Genomic DNA, 24364 nt, shown 5'->3' on the forward strand with positions numbered 1-24364 from the left:
ATTGAGTCCCATTTCCCAAGTGTCTGTAAATCCTTGCTGGATAGTAAAATAAGTACACAAATTAAGTCTTCGAGGCCACCAAGGGAGTGTTTAATGCATTCCTGCAGGCATTGAGGTGTATGGCTTTCAACGGTGCCTACACAAGTGAATCTGAAGATTTCCTTAAATGGCTAATTCTAAGAGGTAAATGGCATAGGCACAGGCAAACACAACTTAGTATTTTTTAAAGAAAACAGAATTAATTAAAATATTGAACAATTAGCCTAAAATGGTAATGCCTGCCACATTCACTCATTTGATAAATAATTGAGATCCTCTCTGGTTAAAGCTTTTATGTTTATTGTCCCATACATTTCATTCTCCACAAGAGGACATTTTTAGAGATTGAAAGAGGATGACACTAATATCAAGTGTATCAGCACAATAGCCATAAAGTAACACTATCCCAGGCAAATCATTTCACTCTAAGGTGATAGAAAATGGGAATGCAAGACCCAGTACTTCATTTCTAGGAGTCCACTAAGTGAAGCAGGAAATAGAAAAACAGTATGATTATTCTATTATTTCTATCATCCTTACCATTATTCAAGATTTTTTAAGTCTTTCCTTCTGTGATTTTATTTGAAATAGTAAGAAGCTTACTATATCATTACTGCTACTATTGTCATTTTATACATGAGAAAAGTAAATGAAAGGGGTTAAATAATGCTCCCATTCACAGGGCTCGAGAGTGGAGAAAGTGGCATTCAAAACCATGCAGTTTGAGTTCAGAGCCTAAAATCTCACTCACTCCCCAAAGCAGCCTCCTATGTTGCATTCATTACGGTAAGAAATGGCTGAGTATCCTGGGACCACATACAAATTGGCATTTAAGCAAGCCTCTTTGACCAAGTGAGCCTTGCAGGAAGAGGTGATAAATAAGCCATTTTACTCAATTAGTCAAGGGGTAGGGGTACAGACAAGTGGAAGAAACAACAAATATAAAATCTGTAGGCAAAGCACTGCAACTTTCTTTAAGATTAATGGTACATAGCAGTCATCATATAGACAATGTGCCCTTTAAAGGCAGCCCCAGAACATGCCCAGTGAAGGTAGGAACTATCTAATTTAAAAGAACAGATAATATATGTTATGAATTGTATCATGTGCCCCAAAAAGATATGTTGAAGTCTTAACACCCAGTAACTGAGAATGTGACCTTATTTGTAAATAGGGTTGTTGAAGATATAATTAGTTAGGATGAGGTCATAGTGGAGTGGGTGGGCCTGCAATCCAATACAACTAATGTCTTTATTCAAAGACACACACACACACACACACACACACACACACACACACGATGACAGAGGGACAGACTGGAATGATGTAGGTGAAAGCCAAGAACACCAAGGACGGATGGCAACCACCCAAAGCTAGAAGAGGCAAGGAAGGATTCTATGCAGAATTGCAGAGGGAGTATGGCCTGGCTCACACTTTGATTTTAGAATTCTAGCCTTCAAAACTGTGAGAGAATAAATTTCTGCGATCTTAAGCCACCCAGTTTGTGGTACTTTGTCTGGGAGCCCTGGAAAACTAGTAAGATACACAATCATGCAATTCAGGCGCTTGTAAAATTTTGGAATTAGGGACGCTTCAGGCAAATATTAGACATTAGCTGATGTAGAATTTATATGTCTCATAAAATGTGTTTACATGCATTTATATAATAACACACGCAGGGCCCCTGTGCTATTTCAGAAAACTCCTTCCAGAATGACTGGCTATAATCCATCTCCTTGATGGCACTGTGAAAACTTACTCAAAGTGGTCAGTTGTTCTAATTCTACATGGTATCAATGAAAATGATCACTTAGATTTGGCACTATGCTGCAGACCGGGATGCCTAAAAGTTAATCTTAAAAAATACAGACACCCAACAGAAAAGGCACTAATTAACTAGGGATTTTGCTCTGCTCAAGCTTATCCAACATCATTTAATGATTTCTGCCAAAGGCACGTAAGAAAACAAGAAGGTGCCAGGTTGTACGGGATAATGTTTCCTCATGTACCACGAGAAGCAGAAGGAAGAAATCAATGTTTGCTGATGGAAAAAGATAAAACTGTCAGGAAAATAAATGCTATTTTTAGGCTTTTGTTAAGACTTTGGCACTCAGAGAAAATCAGAATAAAAGATTAATAATCCCTTAAAAAAAAAAAAAGAATTGATTGAGTCATTCCTAATAACTGTTTTCTCATTTTTCAGTCCTGGAAATACTCACATTTTACAAGCACTTTCCCTGTGTGGTTTAAGTTAACTTTTTCAGATCACAGAAAGGTTTTTATTCTTTATTGATTTTTTGGAAGCATCTCTGAGCATGTCAGGGAAAGGCAGTGATGAGCCTAATTCAGAATGAATATGTCATGTTTACAACCAGCACTGACATAGATTATTAATTACCAGTGACAGGATATTCTTTAGCATAGAAATAGATGGGGGGGGTTTCTATCATTGTACTGAAATTATTAAACTTAAATTTGAAACCCCAACGTATTAAAGTCAATTTAAGGAATGCTCCATTAGATTGGAGTTTGAAAATTTAGGTAAATCCAATTCTCTTAATTGGTATCTTCATGTCCTAGCTGTAAGTGCAGAGAATAAATCTCACTCGATAGGATCAGAAATAGACAGCTACCATATTTGTTTACATGCTGCCTTTTGAAAATAGTAGGGGTGGGTATAAGTCTAAATGACCATTTACACTATGTTGAACATGCCCAAATGACTCATACTTTGTAGACTTATCTTTATCTGTACATATATGTAAGTACATATATGTAGTAAGCTTGTGTGTGGATATGTACAAAAATATGCAAACTTACAGCATGCAGGTAATACAGATTCCAAAATAGATCAATTAATTTGATTGTCATTCCACCATGAAAAAAATTCACTTCAGGTTATGTTAAGGTTTGTGAATTTAGATTTGTTGACAGCTCAATAACTATTAGGAAAAAAGATTTTAAAATCTGAGGAAAAAAAACTATTGTGGGATCTCTACCATTTGGAGATCACCTCAGTTATATAAGACATGTCTGAAACCATGCCAATAGGAGTGTTATGTTGATAATAAAAATACAAAATCCAATTCATCAATGTCCATGTAATTATTCAGAACTTCTACGATAAAAGAACTGCAACTGTTTACCTTAAAATGATACAATTCAACTATGAACAATACAATCAGCAGATTCTCAGTTATATGTTAATAGGCAATATTGATTTCCTTCTATCTCCTGGAAATGCTCTGATAATTTTAAAGTACTTATTTTATGTCAACTACTGTAATAAAATAATGGCTATGTTATTAGCACTCCTACTTATAATACTTTTCATTAAAATACATGGATTTCAAAAGAAGATACCTAATTTCAAACTTCCACATGGTTTGTATAACTCCAATTTGACTCTGTTTTGAAATCCATTTTCTGATCTGAGGATCAAATTTTGACCATGAGCAGTAAAGCTGTCATAAGCAAACAAATCCTCAACCCGTATTTATAGTCAATCAGTATCATGTGAAATCCCTTGTGCATGGACTTGCAAACTTTCACTCTTAGATTTAATTCAAGTAAAAGCCGTATCTTTTTAAAGATTAGGAGAATAAATTATGAAAACAAAGTCTATACCCATGATAATTATGTTAACAAAAGTCTTAAGAAATAAAAGTAAAATTTGATTTAACATCATACCTTTGCTAATGACTTGCGGCTTTCTTTTACAAGTCTTCAGGAAAAGTGGAAGTACAGTAATCCTGATTACAATTAAGCAACACAAGGTCAGCAGCAAGGGTGGAGAATCTAGGGTTAGATGTGTAAACGGATTCCTCAGTAGGTTTGAATCTAGGAAATGGGTACTGTCTTACACAACTGCCCCCGGGAAAGAAAGCCTGAGGTAAGAGATTACAAGTACATAGTTTATCTTTGCAATTAATCCTGGGGAAACAGAGTAAGGAATTGTGAATAGTGACGTAAAGAGGGAGGAGAAACTATACAACAAACTGTTGTTGTGCTAGTCTCTGCTGAGGGTGCCTGGAGCTCCATTCTACTGGGACCCTCTGAGGAACCATGTAGAATGTGTCACAGACCGGACTGACCAAGGAGGGGCACATATCAATTGGATCCTACTCCCTATTGGCCGAAGAGCTGCTTTTCAAACAGCAATTAGTACTCTGCTGAAGAAAGTTTAGTCTTGTTCCAGAATCTGCAGTTGTGGGCTGTGACCCTCTTCTTGGGACTTAAGAAAGAATCCACACGCATCCTCATTCAACACCAAATCTGTAGACTGTAGGACTGCCTGAGTTTACACTAGAACCTGGACTTGCTCCAGAGCCCTCTCTTGCTCTCGCACTGATAACTTTTAAAGTTATCCAATAAAGCGACTCAGAACAATATTTCCAAATGTAATATATGCATCCTCTAAAATCCAAAAAAAGTCTACCATATGTTGGGCCTCTTTCTTAGAGGTATGGCTGTGAGAAGCAATAACTTTTTTATAACCTTACATGGAATGACCCTAGCATGCCTCATTAGACTCCAAAAATCTTTACCAATTTGACTGAGCAGTAAAATTTGGGATGCTTTGTTTCTCACCCTCAGGCACGTTTCTATCTCACTATGGCATCCAAAGTACTTGTTACTTCCTTTTCAGAAGGTCAACATGACAGGATAGAATCAATATACTGTTCTGTAGATCACTGGGACAATCAAGTTCCCTGTGCACTATAATGTTACAGAGAATGAGAGAGTTAATTTGACCCGGGGCGGAGTAGTACATGGGAACTGCTGTCCATCCTACATAAAAGCAAACTTTAAAACCTTCTTGATGAGAATTGAAAAGCATCCATTTGTCAGATGACGAGCTACATACCAGCTAATTTGCCCCAATGAAGACACATTCGGCACAGCAGCACCATTGATGTGGTTGTTTGCCACAGTCCAGCATCATCTGCCATAACCCACCTGGCTTTTTAGGTATCTTACATGTAAAAGGCATTGGAACATGATAGAGACTACCGCTCCGTCATTGTCAAAGCTTGGATGGTCGTACCTAACTTCTAAAATTTCTCCTGGGAGGCAGTACCACTTCTGATTTAATAGTTTGGTTTGGGAGGGACCATTTTACAGGATTCCACTGGGTCCTTCCTACCTTAACGACTCTGACTTACTTACTCCACAGATCACGTAACCGATGTGGGGATCCTGCCTGCTATTAAAGATGTCCCTCCCAATTATGCATTTGGGAGTCTGGAGAAATAACTATAAACCCACTTCTCTGGGCCAGGACTCTATTTATCATCTGGCTTCTTAAGCTTTTACTCTATGTTAGTATTACAAATCCAGTGATTTCAGTGCCAACTCAACCCCTGTTCTTTGAAAAGCCCTCAAAAAGTCTGGTATTTCTCTTTCTCCAGTGTAAATTACTGTGACAAATGGCCACAAATCTCTTTGGGGAAAGATTCAGATACTATTTTTGGTATAAGCTTGGAGTCATATTGGTAGATCTTTCCTCACAGAAATGTGGCTTCCCTTTCAAACAATGAGTGTTGGCTCTGTGAATTAGCTTAGATTTGGAAACCGAAGGAGTGATTGCAATTTTTTATTATAGTGGAAAATGTCAACCTCCCCCTTACCTCCTTTTTGTCTATTAATACGAGTCAAGTACCACTCTAGTCGGCTACCCCTGTTTTACCCTTAGAGCCACCATAATCTATCATCCATCACAAAGTCCTGCAGAAAAGGGCAACCTGGTTTCTACTCCAACCTTGCTGCTCGTCGAGTCTGTTGGTGAAGTGACCACCCAACCTCTGCCATTTTAGAGTCCTAGTCATCCCGCTGATTTTAGAGATCCTACTGCTTCAGCACCATTCCCTACGACAACCCTGGTCTCCCAAGGACGTCACCCCTGAGCTTCTCCAAGATGCCAGGGCCCATCTGACCAGTGCATTTCTCACAGTAACAGGAGCATCCCTTGGGAACTCTCTAAAAACAAGTCTCATATAATAAATTTATGCTAACATTCCCACCTCCACGATCCTTCATTAAGTACATTAACATTTTTTGAGTAATTGTCTGGAATGTATGATAAATGTTTCTTAGACACACAAAGACTGTTCATGGAATTAAACAAAAGATGAACTCTGAAATAACTGTAAACAGATTCAGATCTCCTAAGAGCAAAAAATGACTTTCTATGTGTAACGTAATCCTCATGTAATGAGGATTTTCATTAAATTTTTTTCATTAAATTAAAAAAAAATATTCTTTGGTTAATGCTGATATACTGGGAATAAAAAGTATCAGCAGTTTTGGAAAGTGTTCAACCAAAAAAGTCTTCTCATGCTCTGTATAAAAATCAATGGAAACAAAACCATTCGAAGGTGTGACTTCAACCATCAGAAAGACTATAAGCGCTTCCTCCTAAATGAGCTATGGTGAGTACACTTACCTATGTAACCACGAACTTAATGACGATGCAGATCACCAGGAGAAAAGAGCAGGTGTGCCTGTGTGTGGGGGAGGACTACAGTGAAGGCAGTTATTGACATGGGACCTGTGATTAATATCTTATCAAATACAATAAATCCTAAAGCCTTTCCTACAAGCTATCTAAAAATTCATTGAAAAAATACTAGTTGTTTTAGTTGGAAAGTCTTTTACGTGATGTTGCAGACAGATCCGGTCTAGACAGATTTATCAGAGATGAAAAAAGTACCTTGTATTGAATTCCATAAACCATAAGAAGGAATAGATGTAATATTTGTTGATCTCTGTTCAGATAACAGATTCCAATTCTGCCTGTTAATTGGACATAAATCCAAAAATCGAATACATCTATTTTTCATGTGCATGCATTAATATTATTGTAAGAAATTGAACAGACTGACTCAGAAAAAATATATGGAAATATGAATCAAGATATACAAAATATTTGCAAAGGACAACACACAGATACCAGTAATGGTTTCAAACTTAAAAACCTGTTCTGAAGGTTTGCTAAGATTTTCATTATGGTAAGTTTATCACTTTAAAGTCTGCATAAGAAATTAACAAGGATAAAAACATCATTAACTCAGCAACAGGCTTGACACTCAAGAATACATAATAAGGGATATAATCCCATTTTAAAATTGAGAAATGGCTTTACCCTTATTTTTTTTAATTTGAAAAACAAACAATCCCTAAGGACGAGCTGTAATAAACTAGTAGACAATTGTACTTCTTCTTAGAGTAGTATTTTGGGTATACACAATTATTTTCTAAAGAATGGTTTTCAAAAATATTTTAGTGGTGAAAAATAATATTAAAAAGAAATCTTACCCAGAAAGCCAGCATATAAAACACAAATGTAGAGCTATTCTGGTTTCATGCATATTTTCATCTTTGTTTTGTTTTCTCTTTGAAAAGAGAAAGAAAGCCTCCCAAATATGCATACCCATGTTTGTTATTAAAACAAATTCAAAGACCTTTACATTATAATTATTACAACAGAACTGTCTTCCTGTTTGAGAAGTTTGAAATATTCAAAGTGTCCTACTGAGAAGTTCTTTGTAAAAGTTTTCCATACTTTCTATCACATGGTTTCATAGCAAGAAAAATGCAATGTAATTAAAATTTCAATATTTATTTGGGTGGGGGATATGAAAAGCTCATTTTCAACATCAAAAAAAAAGAGAAAAATGTTTGAGGCCAATCAAGGAAATACTGAAAAACAACAACAAAGGGGTGATGTTTTCCTATGTAGCAAAGCATAAAATAAAGCTATAGAAATTAAAATAGCATGGCATGGTATAAGAAGGGATAACTAGAATGGCAGAATAGAATAATGCAATTTTGTTCATAATAAAAATAGCATTTTAAGAAATTTTAAAAATGCTTTAACGTTTAACATTAAACATTATATAATGTTTAAATGTTTTTAAAAGTTCTCATCACATGAAAAAATTTTTTATAACCATGTTTGGGGACAGAAGTTAATTAGACTTAACTGTGGTGATCGTTTCNTGTGATGATCGTTTCTCAATGTTTACAAATACCAAATCATTACATCGTACACCTGAAACTAATAAAATGTTACATGTTCATTGTACCTCAGATTTTTTAANCTGTGGTGATCGTTTCTCAATGTTTACAGATACCAAATCATTACATCGTACACCTGAAACTAATAAAATGTTACATGTTCATTGTACCTCAGATTTTTTAATAGCATTTTAAAGCTGTAGGGTAGAATGCTGACTATCCTGTCTGGATTAGGACAGAGAGAAGAAGAAAGAGAACATTAGACTAATACTCATACTATGAACAACATGTTTCCTAATGATTAAATCATCAAGTATAAGCAACTATATAAGCTGTTATTATTATTATTATTTTTAAAGAATACAATGTGGGGCGCCTGGGTGGCGCAGTCGTTAAGCATCTGCCTTTGGCTCAGGGCGTGATCCCGGCATTATGGGATCGAGCCCCACATCAGGCTATTCTGCTATGAGCCTGCTTCTTCNGCAGTCGTTAAGCATCTGCCTTTGGCTCAGGGTGTGATCCTGGCGTTATGGGATCGAGCCCCACGTCAGGCTCCTCCGCTATGAGCCTGCTTCTTCCTCTCCCACTCCCCCTNCTTCTTCCTCTCGCACTCCCCCTGCTTGTGTTCCCTCTCTCGCTGGCTGTCTCTCTCTCTGTCGAATAAATAAATAAGTAAAATCTTTAGAAATAAATAAATAAATAAAATAAAAGCATACGATGTAAGATAATTGATATGAAAGAGATCTACTAAACTAGGGACANATCTTTAAAAATAAATAAATAAAATAAAAGCATACGATGTAAGATAATTGATATGAAAGAGATCTACTAAACTAGGGACAAAATTCAGAAACCAAAGTTGAAAAGATTAAAATGATTCACCTTTTAAAAAACAAAAATCTCTGGGTAAAAGTATCATAAACAATACTAAAAGACAAATATACCCTGGTAGATAAAATTTGCAACATATTTTGCAGACACTGAATTTATTTTTGTAGTACATAAAAAGTCCTCGCGGTTTCACAGGAAGACAAGCAGCTAACCAGGAAGAAAAGACAAGCAGATAAGAACAATCGATAGTGAAGAAGATGGACAAATGATTGATATGTGTGGGAATATGTTTAAATTGACTCGTAATTAAGAAAATGAAAGTTTAAACTTCACTGGAGTGTAATTTACCCTCTCACATCAAATTGGCAAAAATATCAAAGATTCACTCATGCTAAGGCAGCAAGTAAAAGTCACTTTCAACTTTGGCTAAATTCCATCTTGAAGAAGGAAACTACCCTACAATGATGCTGGCATACATGTAATAGAGATGTGCATACACATACACATTCCAGAAATGTTACTAAATTATTATCTGTAATAGTAAAAATCTATAGGTAATTTAGTTTTGAACAAAATAGCTGCAATTACGTATACCTAGTGCGTGCATACAGAGTACAATTCAGCCTTTGTGAGGATAATGCTCTAAGTCAGTGGTTCTCAAATTTTAGCGTACATCACAACCACCAGGAGGGCTGGTGACAACACAGACTGCTGGCCCCAACACGGAGCATCTGATGTGATGGGCACAAGAACTTGCATTTCTAACCAGTTCTCTCCGGGATCACACATTGAGAACCACTAAGCTGGATTTATACTTGGGGATTTGGACACATGGCCAAGTGAAAAATTCTAGTCACAGAATAATACTTTTCATTATCTAATTTAAAAATGAAAATAAAACAACATATATAATCAAATTTATAGAAATGCACTAAACAAGGACTGCAAGACAATACATCAGAATATTTAATGTTAACCTCCAGGAGGTGGGTAGGAGAGGGACAGAGACCATTCAAGTTAAATATCTCATTGTTTAAGCCATTTACAAGAGAACTATATTCACAATTCATTTGGTATTGATGCGATAATACTGACAGAGTAGAGAGGAAGGAAAGAAGAAGAGAAGAAGAGAGAAAGGGAAGGATAGAGGGAAAAAGAAAAGAAGGAAGAGAAAGAGAGTGGGTAGCTGAATCCTGAAATTATGGGCATCCAGAGGTAGTAATAGGTTGGTAGGTTTCCTAACAGATCTTTACCTCCCTTCTTTCTCATCTCTCCATCTATCTTTATAATAAACCCTCATTAAATGACGAGTAGTCTCAATATAGTGCTAGTCCTTGCAAGCTAAAAAAGGGTAATTAACAAAGATCTAAAGGCTCCGCAGAGTATTAAAACACAAAAATATTGAAATTTATTTAAATGTATCTAATTGAGTAGACTACAGGAATGCTAAGAACCTATTTTTCAATCTACTTATTTTCATACTTCCATTCAATTCTAGACCTTAGAGTCTAAGTATAAATTACTTAGAAACAATAAAAAGCCAGCATATGATTAATTATGTGTCAGTATAATGCTTATTCCATGCCAAGTACATATATATGTATATATTTACAACATACATCTAACTCGTGAAAGGAATCTATGATCTAGACATGACTGTTACCGTCATCCGTTTTATATAGATAAAAACCTGAGGCACAGAGAACAGAGAGGTGGAGGAACTTTCCCAAGGGCACCCCAGCAGGCAGTGGATCCAGGGATATACCCAGGCAGTCTGCTTCCAGTGCCACACTGTGAATCCACACAGCATCGTACCTTCCTCTCCACCATTTATTTCCCTTGGATACAGTAGCACTCTCAGGCCAGTACACGTTGCCAGATGATATATTTTTGAAGAAAATTTTTTTAAATCTAGAAAAAAAACGCTGCCTCTGAATACTTCTTAGAAATGGAGACCTTTATGATTCTCGTTGCCGCAGGAATAGGCAATAGATTGAGAAATCTCTTGAAAGTGCAGTGAGGATGCTTTGTCTCCCATTCCCAACTATTATCATATTCAGGTTAGACAAAGCAGCAAGAAAGGCATTCCAGCTTCATGGTATCAGCCAAGAAAACCCATCCTCAGGACCAGCTGCCACCAGCATGCCCTTTGGTGGTTGGCCGGGATGCCGAGGCCCAGCTGTTCTGTCAGCTTTCCTTATCCAGTTTGTTGACAAAGAAGAGGCCCAGTTAATTTTTCAAACAGGCAATATAAACTGAAACTGATTCACCTGCAAACACCTGAATTGCTTCTGGGAATGAAGAAATAACACTACTGAAATAATTTTTTTCTTAGGGTCAGAACACATTGAAATGGTTCCAGCAATGGAATTGCTTAGAAAAAAAAAATAATAATAAGGTAATAATTTACTCCTTTGTTCCAGAACTTATTTTGGATTGGCCAGACATCAGAGATTACACTCCAGATTGTGAATCATTACAGAGAAAATGTATGGAGAAAATAAATTCCTAATATTAAGGGAACATAAGGATGGAGATGAGGGAGAGCAGAACAGCAGGGATGACTTTTTAAAAAGATAAGAAGTTGCATTTTTAAGCAAAATTTGTAGTATAGAAGGTGCTGAATTTGGCACGTTCAGTACAGGAATAGTGGAACCATTAATGAGTGTTTTCCTGCCCTAAACTGCTTCTCATATGGCAGGTTGTGACTTCTTTTAGGTTTGTGTGGACACTCCTACTTTGATACCAACTTTTGGATCCTGGAATTTTTATTCTATGTTTATGAACAGAAAAATCAGAATCAAATCATAGCAACACTAAATTTTCTTTGAGATAATATTCTTGAGTCAATGCTATCGTTTTTTAAATGTTAGTAAAATTTTGACTGGACTCCATTGTTTCCTTTATAAATATTAAAATAAAAATGCTTTATATATCAGCTTGTCTATATCAAATTTTAATAACTATCATTTCTATCCTTTTATGTTTAGCTTTACAATCAGTTTTTTCTACCAAGTCTAATCATAATGGGTCAAATTTTGTAGAACTCAATCTTATCAAGATAATTTTATTCATTAATCAATTTTCAGTTAAAAGCAAATGTTATAATTTGCAATTTAAGCCTCTGTGAATTTTAATTTTTAATATTATTTTAATAATTAATAACTAATAACTATTTTCTAGATTACTTTTTACCAACAGCATAGCATTAAGTTTTATTAGATATATTTTACCATTTTAGCTCTAGTCATGGTCTTATCCATCAATCTATTGCTTCACTGTGAAGTTCGTATGCTTATTTTTATTTGTTGCTCAGGTCAAAATGTTAAGGTTGAACATCTTTGAATATTAAGAGTTAAGGATGCTTGGAGCAAAAGACAAGATTAAAATGATGAGTTCATAAAATCTCCACATTGCTCTTACTTTCTTCTATGTAGTGGTGTTAGCTGGATTTTTTTTCTTCCTGCAACAATAATCCTTAAAATATGTAACTTTGCTACCAAATGAGACCTCTTTTCCATCATAGTGTTTGTGTTGATTACCGGTGTATATTTTGAACTAGTCAGGTTAAATACATGACAGTAAGAATTGGCAATTAATGACTAAGACATCCTGAATATTCTGTATTATATTGGAACTGAATTTTTTCTGCCTAACCCTTTCTTTCACTCCTACAAACTTTTTCTCTGCTCATTATTTATCATTTTAGTGCCCTTTGAAAGTCTCAATTTCTGTTCCCGTTATTAAAGTAGCTTATGAAAGCTATAGCAGATGACTCTGAAAGCCGGAATGCAAACACCTGCAGACATTTGTTTTTAAAGTTTTCTATGAATATAATGACTGGGAGTAAGGAAAGTACATGTGACCTCGTGCACCACATTCTTCAGAACAAATGTTTCCTAGGCTGCAATTATGTCACCATGAAATCATGCTCCACGTTCTAAAATAAACTCATTGCCATATGAATTGTTATCTGACTGAGATATTTTTGTAGTTGTCTTTTAACAGCTTCCTTAGAAGTGTCTTCCAAATTTCTCACAATACCAAAACAAAAATTTCCTTCTTCATCTTATCCAAGTGAGTACATCGAACACGAATGTTCAGCAATCACCATCCTTATCCTGCATTGCACACACACAATTACTTGAATTTCTCTCTTGCGCTCTCTCTCTCTCACACACACACACACAATTTTTTAGCTAAATCTTCTAAAATATACATTTTTTATTTCCAAGAAAGATCAAAGAAGTTTTCCTCAAAGTNATCGAACACGAATGTTCAGCAATCACCATCCTTATCCTGCATTGCACACACACAATTACTTGAATTTCTCTCGCGTGCTCTCTCTCTCTCACACACACACACACACTATTTTTTAGCTAAATCTTCTAAAATATACATTTTTTATTTCCAAGAAAGATCAAAGAAGTTTTCCTCAAAGTCACGGTTCGGGACTCACCTGTGGACGTGGATGTCCTGTGACCAGACAGGTCAGTTCTAGGGTTTCTCCTTCCCGTATGGTATAGACCCTTTCAGAGTAGCGCTCCTCCTCAATGTTACAGGCCAAGCCCGAATGCACAATACGAACCGTTGGGGGAGCTGTCGAGTCAGGAAGAAGAGAGACAAGATACATAAAAAATAAGTCATCTGTCCTCCCATGAATCATCCTCGTTGTAAGAACAATTCTTACTAGACTTTACCACAGTCAGATCCATCAGTCTTAATACTTTGAGCAACCCCAAGGGATTAAAGATATTGCTGGACAGAATGCTTCAAATTTATCTAACAGTCACCAAGACATTCTGAAAGTGGCAAAAGGGAACAGGACGATGGGAGAACACTGATGACTTTGGAAATCATCATCATTACAAGACTGCATGATAAAATCTGATTGCTAAAATGTGACAGGTCCCTTTCTTTCTGAAACCCAAAATTTAATATAGTAAAGGATGCTGTCCAAAATCTAGGTAGCACAAACTCAAAAGACCATTAGAAAAGAAAAAGGAATCTGAATGAAAGATATTGGCATTATTCTGTTAATTTAATAAGGCTCATGGTGCAAATAGGGAGCTAATGAATGAGAAGTTTTGGTTATGAGGAACTGAAACCAACTTGGTTTTCAATAGACTCCTGTGTTGATATGAGCAAAAGATGATCATTGAATTAAGCCACTGAAGAAGGCAATAAATCATTAATACCCAAGTATAAAATTCTGATTCAAGAGACTTAGTTCTCATGAAGTTATCCAAATTCCTAAGTATGATTTTCTCCTTTTTCAATACCACACAGGCCAATAAAACTTGATGAGCATTCACTCACTGACTTAAATATCACTGGAAATCCACTATATGCAAAAACTCTTTCAGTCATGAGAAACACTTAGACAGGAAGTCATGCGCTTCCTGTCACCAAAAAGATGACTGTCAGTTACTAGTTTCAAATTGGAGACCACCCCATTCACGAATCCAGCATTTTCGTTCATAATAAATACATTCGGGAGTGGAGGAGAAAGGGTTATTTTATTATTACTGTTATTATTATTAAGTTCAATTAGCCAACATATAGGTTTTTTTTTAATTAAAGGCAAGTGGAAAGGCTCTATCTACAAGTAAAGGACAATAATCTCTAGAATTTCCTGTAGCAATCTCAACCTAAACATCAGTATTGTCAGCAGAGTCTATGTTTTCTTAAAAATTGATGAGGACATACTTGGAATTTTTTAACATTAAAAGGGTCATGAATGATGTAGAATTTGAATAAACTTGGTGATTCTATGGAGGGAATAAAATGAATATAAGTCCAACTTACGGGAAAATTCCTTCTGGAAAAATCCGTGTTCTGAACATAATAACACAAAGGAAGTTTCCAATATCTAATACTTTGATTTATATAACCAAATGTATAGAACATGCATAGCATTTAACAATTGAAAATAATGTATTTTATTAAGCTTCTCAATTTCAAGCAGAAACTGAAGGATAGAAAAGCCTATTTATGGATAATAAAACAACTGGGTATTTTAAGATTTTTCTGGATATCCAAGCAGAGTTCTGTTCTTCAACTTTCAAATTCAGGATTCCATTCTCCAATACTCCACATCAAATCAAATGTAAAAATTTCCAAAAGAAAGATAAGAAGAGGAGACTTCAGTAGTTCTTATATTCACTATGCACAAAAAGCTCCCCAGAAACTTGCTTAAAATACAGATTTCAGAGGTATGGCCAGAAGCCTGTTATGTATGCAGAANGTTATGTATGCAGAAAAACCTAGGAATCTACATTTTTACCAAATATCCAAATGGGAACAATGCCAGTGCTACTTAGACCAGATTACTAGAAATTATTTTCTAAAACTTACAAGTGTTTGTTGACTAAAGGAAATACTCCAGAGGATAAAACATCCTTTTCCTTTTAAANTGGGAACAATGCCAGTGCTACTTAGACCAGATTACTAGAAATTATTTTCTAAAACTTACAAGTGTTTGTTGACTAAAGGAAAATACTCCAGAGGATAAAACATCCTTTTCCTTTTAAAATTTTCAAGTAACTAAACTTCAGGCTGTGCATTATTTCACTGGTTTGGAAAATTAAATGATGCTCAAACAAATCAAATGTTTTGCTTGGTCTATAAAACCAATTTATCAAAAAAATTTTTACCATGTCTTTGGACACTGTCTAGACACTATAATAATTTGTTTAGTTTTACGACATTAGAAATTCTTATCTGCAGTGTTTCTCTGGGTGTTCCGATATATTTCACACAATGTTTCCTATAAATCATTTCCTACGGTGATCAAATTTAAACTTCAATTTAGATAAGTAATACTAGAGAGCTACTTATTTTTAAACATCTATCATACAAACTGTATACATATTTTAGAGGTTAAACTGATGGCGATCAATAAAAATTTAAAAAATATAAATAGAAAATTTAGGTTCATTACTTTGAAATCTATTTCTATGCCAAATTTAGCTTACTAAGTGATAGCACACGTTTACTAACACATCTAATTATAGAGTAACATGACATTTTTCCAGATTAATTTACGTGTTATTTTTGTTTTAATTTCAAATCAATGAATAGCATTGTTATTTTTAAGCTATATCTTTCCAAAGCATCATTATGCAAATAAGTAGCTTTATTTAAAACATTTAAATTATACAGGAAGCACATCGTGTTCATTTACAAGGGTTAATTTTCTGCTATTTTCTTCTATATTTTAACACATTCTTGGAAAAGGTAGTTGCCTATATATTGTAATCATTATGAACCTACCGTCTGTCTTATGAAAGGGTGGAATATTCTGCCAAATTTTAGGAGTGGAAGATGTATTTTTCCTAGCATGCATTAAAACATGTGCTGAGTACTTTCGCTGCTCGACAATAAGGTGAGTATTTTGGAAGCTTCCAAGAACTCTTTTGGTCTGCAGAAAGCTCATCTGAAAAGGTCTTAGCTCATCCCGGTTATCGCTCGTATTTCCAAATTGAGGACATGCAGCTAGTTGTGGCCTAATAAGAGCAGAACCAGCGTCCTTTGTTCCTTTCTCTACCTCATGCTATTAAAACTATGTCTGACATAGTTAAATTAGGGTTCTAAATAACCCTAAACTAGACATACACTAGACTAGGGGAAAAAAAAAAAAAAAAGACTGAGAAACTGTTCATGACGTCGTTAGAGCACCATCAGTAGATGAGCAATATAAATAGTATAATTGCTGCAAATAACGAATGTAACATTGCTTCAAGTCACCATCCTGCTTCCAGTTCCTGACAAACNGTCTGACATAGTTAAATTAGGGTTCTAAATAACCCTAAACTAGACATACACTAGACTAGGGGAATAAAAAAAAAAAAAACAGACTGAGAAACTGTTCATGACGTCGTTAGAGCACCATAAATAGATGAGCAATACAAATAGTATAATTGCTGCAAATAACGAATGTAACATTGTTTCAAGTCACCATCCTGCTTCCAGTTCCTGACAAATGCAGGAAATCTCACAACTGCCAAAATAATATTTTATAATTCCTATTTTCATCATGTCCTCTTCCTGCCTAAGGATTCATGATGTCCCTCCATAACTTCACGGGATTCTAATGCCTCTAGGTGCTCTGTAAAAGTCCTCATACCAACTATACAACACTAAGTCCTACCTCTCTGTAACATCAGCCCAAGGTCAGTGGGAAGGTAAAGAGCACCGAGATTTTAAGCCTTTAACCTCATACACAGACTTTCAAGCATGCATTTATTGAGCAACTGCTATACACCACATATGACAGCCTTTGCTCGTGGTACTCTCCCATCTAGAACTTCAAGACCGATATTTATATAAATGTTCCTGACACCTTCTTGGATTATTTAGCAATCTTCAGGAGATAGGTACTGCCCAGTGATGTTCCTTTTTCCTAACAGGTTAACTTTATATTAAGCACATCGTTCCTGGGATGAGCACCATTTTAAGCATCTGTCCCATACCCCATGATTCAGAGCAGAGAGTAGGTGTATACTTAATAATTTATCTTAATTTAATAATTAATTTGTAATTTTGTGTTTTAGCAAATCTGACTATAATGACACCAACATCCTATTTTAGAAAAAATATCAACTATTACGGCACTGAATTTACTTACTCTAAATATAAATCCAATTTGCAGTACTATAACTGAAGCAAGTTGTCTTTTATCCTCTGCCTTGTTGAAAAAAGCCTCAATTCATCATCCTGAAATTGGACTAAGGGTTATGATCCCCTTTGCCCTGTAGAGTCAGCAATGAATTAAAATGTTAAAATATTGCATGAGACTCATATTCATCCAAATTTGTTTGAAGTAAACCAAATCCCATTACATAGAATCTTTCCTAACTCTAATCACATCAACTCCCTTAATTCGAGTAAATTGGCTTTGGGTTCAAAAGGTCAGCCTAAAAGGGCAAAAGAGAGACACTCTTTTATCTTGTTAGAGTATACTTTTGAAAGTTAAACCACATTCTCTCTGTATTCTGTTGGAGAAAGAACACAAATCAATTATTTTCCAATGGCAACAACCAGGAGCATTTGCAGGCTTTCCTTCTCATATACAGGCTTGCAAGCATGTATTTACTGAACAACGGCTATAGATCAAGNAAAAAAAAAAAAAACAGACTGAGAAACTGTTCATGACGTCGTTAGAGCACCATAAATAGATGAGCAATACAAATAGTATAATTGCTGCAAATAACGAATGTAACATTGTTTCAAGTCACCATCCTGCTTCCAGTTCCTGACAAATGCAGGAAATCTCACAACTGCCAAAATAATATTTTATAATTCCTATTTTCATCATGTCCTCTTCCTGCCTAAGGATTCATGATGTCCCTCCATAACTTCACGGGATTCTAATGCCTCTAGGTGCTCTGTAAAAGTCCTCATACCAACTATACAACACTAAGTCCTACCTCTCTGTAACATCAGCCCAAGGTCAGTGGGAAGGTAAAGAGCACCGAGATTTTAAGCCTTTAACCTCATACACAGACTTTCAAGCATGCATTTATTGAGCAACTGCTATACACCACATATGACAGCCTTTGCTCGTGGTACTCTCCCATCTAGAACTTCAAGACCGATATTTATATAAATGTTCCTGACACCTTCTTGGATTATTTAGCAATCTTCAGGAGATAGGTACTGCCCAGTGATGTTCCTTTTTCCTAACAGGTTAACTTTATATTAAGCACATCGTTCCCGGGATGAGCACCATTTTAAGCATCTGTCCCATACCCCATGATTCAGAGCAGAGAGTAGGTGTATACTTAATAATTTATCTTAATTTAATAATTAATTTGTAATTTTGTGTTTTAGCAAATCTGACTATAATGACACCAACATCCTATTTTAGAAAAAATATCAACTATTACGGCACTGAATTTACTTACTCTAAATATAAATCCAATTTGCAGTACTATAACTGAAGCAAGTTGTCTTTTATCCTCTGCCTTGTTGAAAAAAGCCTCAATTCATCATCCTGAAATTGGACTAAGGGTTATNTGGAGGGAATAAAATGAATATAAGTCCAACTTACGGGAAAATTCCTTCTGGAAAAATCCGTGTTCTGAACATAACACAAAGGAAGTTTCCAATATCTAATACTTTGATTTATATAACCAAATGTATAGAACATGCATAGCATTTAACAACTGAAAATAATGTATTTTATTAAGCTTCTCAATTTCAAGCAGAAACTGAAGGATAGAAAAGCCTATTTATGGATAATAAAACAACTGGGTATTTTAAGATTTTTCTGGATATCCAAGCAGAGTTCTGTTCTTCAACTTTCAAATTCAGGATTCCATTCTCCAATACTCCACATCAAATCAAATGTAAAAATTTCCAAAAGAAAGATAAGAAGAGGAGACTTCAGTAGTTCTTATATTCACTATGCACAAAAAGCTCCCCAGAAACTTGCTTAAAATACAGATTTCAGAGGTATGGCCAGAAGCCTGTTATGTATGCAGAAAAAAACCTAGGAATCTACATTTTTACCAAATATCCAAATGGGAACAATGCCAGTGCTACTTAGACCAGATTACTAGAAATTATTTTCTAAAACTTACAAGTGTTTGTTGACTAAAGGAAATACTCCAGAGGATAAAACATCCTTTTCCTTTTAAAATTTTCAAGTAACTAAACTTCAGGCTGTGCATTATTTCACTGGTTTGGAAAATTAAATGATGCTCAAACAAATCAAATGTTTTGCTTGGTCTATAAAACCAATTTATCAAAAAAATTTTTACCATGTCTTTGGACACTGTCTAGACACTATAATAATTTGTTTAGTTTTACGACATTAGAAATTCTTATCTGCAGTGTTTCTCTGGGTGTTCCGATATATTTCACACAATGTTTCCTATAAATCATTTCCTACGGTGATCAAATTTAAACTTCAATTTAGATAAGTAATACTAGAGAGCTACTTATTTTTAAACATCTATCATACAAACTGTATACATATTTTAGAGGTTAAACTGATGGCGATCAATAAAAATTTAAAAAATATAAATAGAAAATTTAGGTTCATTACTTTGAAATCTATTTCTATGCCAAATTTAGCTTACTAAGTGATAGCACACGTTTACTAACACATCTAATTATAGAGTAACATGACATTTTTCCAGATTAATTTACGTGTTATTTTTGTTTTAATTTCAAATCAATGAATAGCATTGTTATTTTTAAGCTATATCTTTCCAAAGCATCATTATGCAAATAAGTAGCTTTATTTAAAACATTTAAATTATACAGGAAGCACATCGTGTTCATTTACAAGGGTTAATTTTCTGCTATTTTCTTCTATATTTTAACACATTCTTGGAAAAGGTAGTTGCCTATATATTGTAATCATTATGAACCTACCGTCTGTCTTATGAAAGGGTGGAATATTCTGCCAAATTTTAGGAGTGGAAGATGTATTTTTCCTAGCATGCATTAAAACATGTGCTGAGTACTTTCGCTGCTCGACAATAAGGTGAGTATTTTGGAAGCTTCCAAGAACTCTTTTGGTCTGCAGAAAGCTCATCTGAAAAGGTCTTAGCTCATCCCGGTTATCGCTCGTATTTCCAAATTGAGGACATGCAGCTAGTTGTGGCCTAATAAGAGCAGAACCAGCGTCCTTTGTTCCTTTCTCTACCTCATGCTATTAAAACTATGTCTGACATAGTTAAATTAGGGTTCTAAATAACCCTAAACTAGACATACACTAGACTAGGGGAATAAAAAAAAAAAAAACAGACTGAGAAACTGTTCATGACGTCGTTAGAGCACCATAAATAGATGAGCAATACAAATAGTATAATTGCTGCAAATAACGAATGTAACATTGTTTCAAGTCACCATCCTGCTTCCAGTTCCTGACAAATGCAGGAAATCTCACAACTGCCAAAATAATATTTTATAATTCCTATTTTCATCATGTCCTCTTCCTGCCTAAGGATTCATGATGTCCCTCCATAACTTCACGGGATTCTAATGCCTCTAGGTGCTCTGTAAAAGTCCTCATACCAACTATACAACACTAAGTCCTACCTCTCTGTAACATCAGCCCAAGGTCAGTGGGAAGGTAAAGAGCACCGAGATTTTAAGCCTTTAACCTCATACACAGACTTTCAAGCATGCATTTATTGAGCAACTGCTATACACCACATATGGCAGCCTTTGCTCGTGGTACTCTCCCATCTAGAACTTCAAGACCGATATTTAGATAAATGTTCCTGACACCTTCTTGGATTATTTAGCAATCTTCAGGAGATAGGTACTGCCCAGTGATGTTCCTTTTCCCTAACAGGTTAACTTTATATTAAGCACATCGTTCCTGGGATGAGCACCATTTTAAGCATCTGTCCCATACCCCATGATTCAGAGCACAGAGTAGGTGTATACTTAATAATTTATCTTAATTTAATAATTAATTTGTAATTCTGTGTTTTAGCAAATCTGACTATAATGACACCAACATCCTATTTTAGAAAAAATATCAACTATTACGGCACTGAATTTACTTACTCTAAATATAAATCCAATTTGCAGTACTATAACTGAAGCAAGTTGTCTTTTATCTAAACTCTGCCTTGTTGAAAAAAGCCTCAATTCATCATCCTGAAATTGGACTAAGGGTTACGATCCCCTTTGCCCTGTAGAGTCAGCAATGAATTAAAATGTTAAAATATTGCATGAGACTCATATTCATCCAAATTTGTTTGAAGTAAACCAAATCCCATTACATAGAATCTTTCCTAACTCTAATCACATCAACTCCCTTAATTCGAGTAAATTGGCTTTGGGTTCAAAAGGTCAGCCTAAAAGGGCAAAAGAGAGACACTCTTTTATCTTGTTAGAGTATACTTTTGAAAGTTAAACCACATTCTCTCTGTATTCTGTTGGAGAAAGAACACAAATCAATTATTCTCCAATGGCAACAACCAGGAGCATTTGCAGGCTTTCCTTCTCATATACAGGCTTGCAAGCATGTATTTACTGAACAACGGCTATAGATCAAGCATGAGGCTATGTTCTGGGGATATAAAACTCAATGCTATGAGCTGCACCTTTTATCAGCTTACAGCCTATTGGGTCTGTCCAGTTTATAAGGAGGGAAGGAAAGAACAATTACAGTTGAACAGGATACATACTCGAACAGAAGAGTGAAGAGTAATTTAAGAGGACAAAGCAGAGGATGCCTAAATCTGCCCAGAGGATTCAACATGTTTCACAGAGTCAATGACATGTAACCTAGGTCTGGAAAGATGCATGTGGAGGGAACAAAGGGGAAGGACATTCCAGGGAGAGGAAGCAGTGTGTTCAAAGGCATGTCTGTAAGAGACCGCCTGCAGTGTTTAGGAAACGGCTACATTAAAATGTGGTCCATGTAGTTTATAACTTACTCTGAATTTTGACACTGGCGCCACTCTCTCAAGTTGCCATTGTGTGTCCAGACACAGCAGAGACACTGTATAGCTCTGCGAATGGAAATGAGGACAGAGACCTACTTTAGAGGTTTTGTTAGACAGGAGTTGAAGATTAAGAATGCGGGGTGAAGGAGGAAGCGTTAAGATGACACAAGTTTACACCTCAGTTGACTACTAAAAGATGATTTTTTAAAAAGATTTATTTGTTTGAGAGAGAGCAGGCTTAGAGGAGCAGAGGGAGAGGGAGTCACAAGCAGCCTCTGAAATGAGCAAGGAGTCTGAGGAGGGGCTCAATCTCACAACTCTGAGATCACAACCCCGAGATCCCGACCAGAGCTGAAACCAAGAGTCAGATGCTTAACCGACTGAGCCACCCAGGCACCCTAAGGGATCATGTTTTTAATAGAAAGTACTCTTTTGAGCAGCTGGCTAGCTCAGTTGGTAGAGCATGCAATCTTGATCTCGGGGGTCATGAGTCTGAGCCCCATGTTGGGCCTAGACCCTATAAAAAGAAAAAAGAAAAGAAAAGAAAAGATGCTGTCTTGATCACTATGGACTCCACATTATTCACACGTGGGAGAGATTTGAGACGGGAATTTTGAGCCCAGTTTATGGAGGGCTTTGTTAGAGTAAGGACTTAGCTGCAAAACACTTTTGAAAGAGACGCTTTTTTCCCATAGCAGTCCAGTAGCAGGCACTGTTTCTGAAGGACACATTGTCATTAGCCAGTAAATACGTTTGGTGTTAGGAGTTTTCTCTCATCTAAGAACCCCAAGTAAGAGCTTTGTACTTTGGTAAATCCCTCAAATCCCTGATGCAACTACTCTCTGGGAATTCAAGTCGCCAGTATAATCTTGACAGTCTTCAACACCAGGTCAAGACAGCTTATTCTTGACATAGATCACAGATCTCCCGGGACAGGCAGTGTGGAGAGAAGGATGCTCAGTGGCCCCCTCTTCGAAGGCTTGGTGAAGCATCAGTGAGCCACGCTGCACCAGCATCCCTCACACATTCTGTCAAGAGACCTCAGAGGCCCAGAGACACAGAGGTAGAGAGAGAACATCTCACACCTTACTGCTCTCATGCATCAGGAGATAATACAGTTGACACTTAACACCATTCTTGGCAAGCATTCAGTTTTGCTTTTAAAGGGAACATAACAATAATCAAATTTCTTTCCACTTTTCTATTGATTTGAGCGATTACATGCTTTCATAAAACATTTCTCGGTCTCCTACAACATCTTACATTTAGCTCATTGACATTGCCAATAATTGGCCTCTTCTGCTTATTTTACAATCTCCAATATAGCACATTTGTGTAGTAATTCTAAAAATAAACAAACATGGTTCCTTTCCTTTTTTGTGTGTGTCTTGCCTACCCAAGTTACTAGTTTAAGATAGTGGGAGAGTCTTCTCCTCCTTCCTTTTTTCACAATGATCTCCCAATTCAACTTTTAAATTAAGTATTATGTCTATAGGCATAGTCCCTAATTATCCCTCTTGTTTACAACCCTTTGCCTGAAGTCTTTCTCCTCAGGCTCACTATATTACATATTCTGATATCACAGACACAGATAGGGAAGAAGAGAATAGGAAGATCTGGGAGAGGAGATAAAGAATTCAGTTTTAGATGCTGATGGTGAGCTGACAACAACTGAAAAGTCATTGCTGGACACAGGACGACACAAGACTAAAGTCATTGCTGGACAACAGAGAATAGGTGAAATCTCTAAAGCAAAGAACGCAGAGTGAGAAATTAAGAGGATATGATAGAAACAGGAGTAGTACGGATTCTTAATACAGAGAGGCCAAGGAAAAAGACTTAATATGTTTCTAAAGTCAGAGAAACAGAAGGAAAACAAAGAAACTGTGGCGCTTTAGGAGTCACATAAAGAGATACTGAAGCATGGGAAACCGTCCGAAACCGTCACTAACAACAGATGTAAATTAGGAAGATCACAGACAAAGGGTCCTTGCTTAGGATGGCGAGGATGGCATTGGTGAATTCTGAGTGAGATACGGTGGTCGAGTAGCGGGGTC

The 24364-nt window shown here is 36.0% G+C and overlaps 1 protein-coding gene across 1 annotated transcript in view; it reads right to left on the reverse strand.

Moving 5' to 3' along the window:
- MDGA2 (MAM domain containing glycosylphosphatidylinositol anchor 2) overlaps window positions 1-24364 on the reverse strand; it is a 760567-nt gene that overhangs the window by 418458 nt on the left and 317745 nt on the right. Inside the window, exon 2 of the mRNA XM_034648539.1 lies at window positions 13349-13488. Within this exon, the coding sequence (XP_034504430.1) occupies window positions 13349-13488 (140 nt within the window). The remainder of the gene's footprint in view (window positions 1-13348; window positions 13489-24364) is intronic.

The sequence above is a fragment of the Ailuropoda melanoleuca genome, chromosome 20 (genome assembly GCF_002007445.2).
Source record: "Ailuropoda melanoleuca isolate Jingjing chromosome 20, ASM200744v2, whole genome shotgun sequence".
Taxonomy (NCBI): Eukaryota; Metazoa; Chordata; class Mammalia; order Carnivora; family Ursidae; genus Ailuropoda; species Ailuropoda melanoleuca.